We start from the raw sequence: 6406 nt of genomic DNA on the forward strand, positions 1-6406 counted from the left end.
AACACAAAATTCGAACATCTAGTTCACAATATTGATGCCAAGCACCCTTACAAATCTTTACTAACACATCAAACTTCCTTGAAATGTCTCCTACCATCACTTTTGAAACTAAGAACCTCTTATACATTTATAATCATATTCGATAAGTCACAAACTAAATTCTTTCTAATTGATACAGTTACCATTACACTTTAATGCAATTAATTCTTAGCATACCATTTGAATTACACTATTTTCTTTTTTCCAGTTTAAAATACATTCACCTAAAGTTAGGGGTGGAAATGGCCGAGCTTTGATTTTGATGAGCTTGACCCATGTTCTAAATAGACGGCCTAAGCTTAGGCCTATTACCTCTCATAGGCTTTTTTTTAAGCTCAAGATCGGCCTATTCAAAGTGCAACAAGCCCACGAGCCTATTTAAAAAGTCTATTTCGTGAATTAGAACTAAAAAATAATAAGAAATTTAAATTGACATTAAATAGATTCTAAAATTTATAATTCATAATTTGTAAAAAAAATTCATTTATATATCAATCCTTAGTCACATATCATAACCATACTTACAATTCATAAACTTTTTCTTTGAACAAGAAACTACGATCTTAACTAGTATTGACTATTGATTCTGGTTAGTTTTTTTTTTGTGTTTAATATAAGTAAATAGTTAAAAGTCTATACTAAGAATAACTTATTTTTACGAAAGAAATATTTTGAACTAGCTAGCCCAACGAGCTTCGTAGGCCTTTTTTAAAGCATATGACCTAGTATTTTTAACTAATGAATTTTATAAATAGTCCAAGACTAGCCTGTTTAATAAAACGAGCTGAGTCGAGCCAAACCTAAAATGAGCCGAGCCATGAGCCCCTGTCGAGTAGTCTGACCCACTTCCACCCCTACTTAAATTCAAACGAAGGTAAGAAAAGCCAACGTCAACTTCTATCATTGTGAGGATTTTGGGGGGAGAATATACCATATTTATCGAAGATACTAATAACAAAAAAAGAGAACTCAATAACAACGGTGGGGACAAAGAGAGAAATCATGATAACATACTTGTGAATGTAGCACTTGTCAACATCGCCGATGATATACCCCTTCCTCAAAACCGCTTCTGACACATTGGTAGTCAAATACACACACACTACCTCCTCCGATCCGCGCCTAGCTAGTGCACCGCCAACGACTGACAACACTTGTCTCCGGTTTCACCTCTAACAACGATAGTCAGGAACAACGTGAAATCAAGAGGCTTCAACAACTACTCAATATGACTCACTACAATCTTCTGTTCGAGCCCTAATTGTATCTTTCTAATTTCTCTTACTTTTTCTCAATAAATTTTTTCTTAGATCCAAATTTCAATTCTCTGTTCTTGTCTTCCACTAATATTATCAACTGTTATTACTTTTAAAGGGTCAACAATCAAGTTGGGTTGGTCTAATGGTTAACTCACTAGTCTGCTTTAAGCAAGTGTCGAGGATTCGAATCCCACCTGGTGCATACAGCAACCCATTGGCCAGCGACAAACTCTTAAATGGAGCTCAATACTACAACAGATTAGTCATTAGCTTGTCGGGTTGGAGGTATATTTATGCTTTTTACTTTTCTTTCCACCCCCAATATTGTTAAATATTGTTAACTTAGAAGATGGTCAAAACTTACAAGATTATATCAACAAAAGTATTTCATTGTATAGGACTTCATTTTTCCAAGCTAATTAACGATGTTAATCAGAATGGGAAATATTAACTATCTTCTCAATGAACAATATAAATTGTAAAGGGTGTTTATATTTATTGTATCTTTTAGACTACATAACATATCGAAATTTAAAGGCCATCATGCAATTTTTTTTTTAATGATGAGACTTAACACTTAAAATAAGAAAAATTACACACAACTTTAAAGAGTTATTTGAAGAGATTTATCTACATATGTATTAATTTTTTGAATTTATGATAAAGAGATTAGTTGTTCAATTTGTTGTAACATTTTTATGGCAGAAACTAATAATTTATGTAGAGTAGAGTTCATTCAAGTATTGTTAGCATAGTCAAATAGGCACTTCTGAATCCATTTCAATCTCCACATTTGCAAAGTCAAGATTATAAATTAGATCTGATACATCACCACATACCTTGGCCATCCAAAAACCTCGGAATGTTAACAGATAAGATCGGGCCCACTTATTTGAAAATACGAAACATGCTCGGCAAATATGATCACCAAAACAGAATACGATAACTGACCTACAGACTCAGACTTATCCACAACAAACGGGTAAAACAACATCTATAAAGCCTAACTAATATCCTCGGCTAAAGGGCAGGTTCTATTCTCAGTCTTCATATTTTACTTAATACACTCATTAGAGATTATTATTGACTTGAGCGTCGGAGTATCTTTTGCAGGTATTCCCGCCATGGTGTTTGGTCCTGGCCGATGTATAGCTCTTCATCTCTGCTGACAACTTTCTCGAAAGTGCTAAAACTCGGCCATCTCAGTACTCGGACAAATCACTTGGCGCCCACCGTGGGGTCTGAATACATCTAACCCCACTATTCTCTTTTGTTTAGTTTTTTTTTTCTTTTACTCTGTTTTATAGGATTCCTGATCCTCGAACATGGCTGACAGGGAGAACCCTCAACCCACACAAGCTGAGCTCCTAGCCCAAATCACTGAGCTTCAGGAAGAAGTGCGGAGGATAGCTGAGTTATCTACGTAGAAAAACAGGAAGCATGAGGGCGAAAGCTCCAAAAGCTCGGATCAGGGCAACACTAATCCCCTGAATATCACCCCGCCAAAGGAAAAGCTCACCCTCGACAATCCCTTTTCTGAGGAAATCATGAAATACTAAATGCCAAAAAACTGTGTTGCCTTTTGTGCTTGAGCCATACAAGGGGTTCGGTGATCCTTGAGCTCACGTCAAGAAGTTTCAATCTATGATGTTTTTTAACAGTGCTAATAATGAGCTCGTGCTCTGCCGAGCATTTCCAACTTATCTTGATGGTGCTGCATTACTCTGATTTTCTAAGTTGTCTACAGGTTCAATTTCTTCCTTTGAGGACTAGCAAGGTCATTCATCGATTACTTTGCTACGTCAAGAATATATGTACACGGATCGAATTATCTCGGCACCATCAAGCAAGGTCAGCATGAAAGTCTGAAGGATTACATGATTCGATTCGTGAAAGCAACCATGGAAATCCAAGACTTAGATCCCACGGTCCACCTGCACGCCTTCAAGGCCGACCTCAGACCTGGCAAGTTCCGAGAAACAATTGCAATTACAAAACCAAAAATGCTGGAAGAATTTCGAGTAAGGGCTACAGGCCAGATGGAAATCGAAGAGCTTCGTGAAGCCCAGAAAACAGACAAACAACCACATAGAAGGGACGAGGACAAAATGTTTAGATCGCCAGACAATAAAGAGCCGAAGAAACCCTTCAAGTTCACACCAAAATTCAATACCTACACCAGGTTCAACAACAAAAGAGAGAATATCATCAAGGAGATTCTAAATGCCAAAATCATGAAGTCACTAGCTCAGGCGGGGAGCTACCAAGACCAAAGGTTCGTGGACAGAAGCAAGCATTGTGCCTTCCACAAGAAGTTCGGACACACCACGGACAACTGCATCGTTGCAAAAGACTGGCACGCTAAGGACTCTTGGATAAATATGTCGAAGGTCAGAAATCCAGAGGAGCCAACTCGGACAGAGATGAACACAAACAAGCAGCGACAGATAAGGACAAAAAAGAACAGACAACCCTTAACCCGCCGAGAGGAATCATCAACCATATATCAGGAGGCTACGCAGGCAGAGGTGATACAAAATCGGCCAGAAAATGAAGCTATAGGGCACTGCTGGCAATCGAGGGAACACTACAGCCGAAGAAAAAGGAGGACCCAGACGTCATGATATCCTTTAATCAATCGAACTTCAAATCGACAAGCCCTAACCTCGACGACCCAGTAGTAATCTCCATCCAACTTGGAGAGCTATTGGTAATAAAAACACTACTAGACCCAGGTAGTAGCGCTGATGTTTTATTTTACTCTACCTTTAAAAAGATGAAGTTATCCGAAAAAGCAATACATCTTGCCTCTAGAGAGCTAAGTGGGTTCTCCGGAGAAAGAGTCCCCATCATGGGACACATATGGCTAAAGACGATGATGGGAGAGATCCCTATGTCAAAATCCATTGATATCCAATAGTTAATAGTAGACTGTTATAGCCCTTACAATATTATCATAGGAATACCCGCTTTGAATATATTCAAGGTGGTAGTATCCACGTTACACCTGTGTGTTAAGTTTCCAGTACAGGAAAACAGAATAGCAACAGTATATGCCGATCACTAAGAAGCTCAGCAGTGCTACAATGCCAGCCTAAAGCAAACCCTGACGAAACAGACAGCTCGGCCACAAGTCCAAGCAATACACAATTCTGTTGAGACCCTAACGTTAGCTGATCTTGATTCGAGAGAAGACCTCGGCGAGAGACCCCAACCAATGGACAACCTCCACCAAGTGACATTAACAGCGGATGAATAACAGTATACGCACATCGGAGAAGCACTAGAGGGGGAAGAACGAGCAAAACGTATAAACATATTGCGCCAGAATGCCGATTGATTCACATGGACATCAGACGACATGCCTAGAATATGTCTAGAAGTTATCAGCCACAAATTAGCAATTGACAAAACAGTCCAACCAGTGGCACAAAAGAAAAGAAACCTCGGAGAAGAGAAAAAACAAGCAAGGAGATTACGACACTACTTTCAGAGTCACACAATAATAGTGCCAATAGACCAACCCCTGAGGCAGATATTAACCAGACCCGAGCTTGCTGGACAATTAATAAAATGGTCCATTGAACTCTCCGAGTTCGATATTCAATACGAATCAAGAAAAACTCTAAAAGCACAAATACTTGCCGACTTCGTATCAAAAATGACTAATGAAACACAACATACAGAGGCCAACTGGATTATACATGTTGATGGGGCATCAAACAGAGAGGGCAGCGGAGCAGGAATACTACTAAAGGAAGGAGAGAAAGTGATAGCCGAGCAATCACTACAGTTCTGCTTCAACGCAAGTAACAACCAGGCAGAATATGAGGCTCTACTAGCAGGACTAAAACTCGTCCAACAACTAAGGATACCTCGGATAATAGTTTACTGTGTCTTTTCACAAGTAGTACATCAAATCAAGGGCGAATACCAGGTAAAAGATCCTTTGTTAGAGAAATATTGGCTCATAACAAAGGATCTCATCTCAAAATTCAGCAAATTCGATATTATCCATGTAAACCGAAAACAAAACACCAGAGCCAACGTGTTATCCAAATTAGCCACAACAAGGCAAACGAAAAACACACCGGCACTGTCTCAGCTAACACTCGATAAGTCAAGCTTTGAGCAGGACACAATCTTAAGCATCATGCAGGTACAAGACTGGAAAACACCTTTCATCGACTACATCAATATAGGTGTCGTACCAAACAAGGAGCCAAACCCGCATCTCTTCCGAAGAAAAGCAAGCTTCTACACAGTAGTAGGAAATACACTATACAAACGAGGACATTCCCAACCACTCCTTAAATGTATCAGCAAGGACGAAGCCGAAGAGGTTATGGCAGAAACACACGAAGGGGTTTGTGAAAACCACATTGGCGGCCGAGCACTGACCGCCAAAATATTACGAACATGGTACTACTGGCCAACGATAAAAAGGGATTGTATTTCCAAAGTCAAGGCATGTGACAGCTGTCAAAAGCACGCCACTGTCTCATGGATCCCAACAGAAAAGCTCCATACCATAGAGTTAAGCTGGCCTTTCGATAGGTGGGGATTGGACATCCTCGGACCTTTTCCAAAAGTGCCAGGTCAGGTAAAGTTCCTCTTAGTATCAATAGATTACTTCTCTAAGTGGATAGAAGCACAACCACTAGCACATATAATGGCAAAAAAGGTGAGGTCTTTCTTATGGAAAAATATCATATGTAGGTATGGCATCCCAAGAGAGATAATCTCGGATAACGGGAGATAATTCACAGACCACAACTCGATTCTTTCCTAACAAATTTCAAAATTACACATCACTTCAGCTCGGTTGAGCATCCACAAACCAACAGACAAGTTGAGTCGGCTAACAGAATTATCTTGCAGAGACTAAAGAAAAAGCTCGGCGAGGCAAAAAGAGAGTGAGCCGATCTCATTCCAGAAATCTTGTGGGGTTACAATACTACGGTATAATCTGCCACAGGAGAAACTCCCTTCAAGCTGGTATATGGAGCGGACGCACTAATCCCAATAGAGATCAGCATTCTGACGTTAAGATCTGAGCTATACAATCCACAAGGTAATGCGCAAGCTAGAACGACCGAATTGGACCT

General features: G+C 39.7%; 1 protein-coding gene across 1 annotated transcript; it reads left to right on the top strand.

The window, feature by feature from the left end:
• Nucleotides 1-4659: 4659 nt before the first annotated feature.
• LOC130979272 (uncharacterized) lies at nt 4660-6060 on the top strand. The gene has a single exon (XM_057902680.1). It carries the CDS (start codon nt 4660-4662, stop codon nt 6058-6060), a length of 1401 nt encoding a protein of 466 aa, XP_057758663.1.
• Nucleotides 6061-6406: the final 346 nt, after the last annotated feature.

The sequence above is a fragment of the Arachis stenosperma genome, chromosome 1, assembly GCF_014773155.1.
Source record: "Arachis stenosperma cultivar V10309 chromosome 1, arast.V10309.gnm1.PFL2, whole genome shotgun sequence".
NCBI lineage: Eukaryota > Viridiplantae > Streptophyta > Magnoliopsida > Fabales > Fabaceae > Arachis > Arachis stenosperma.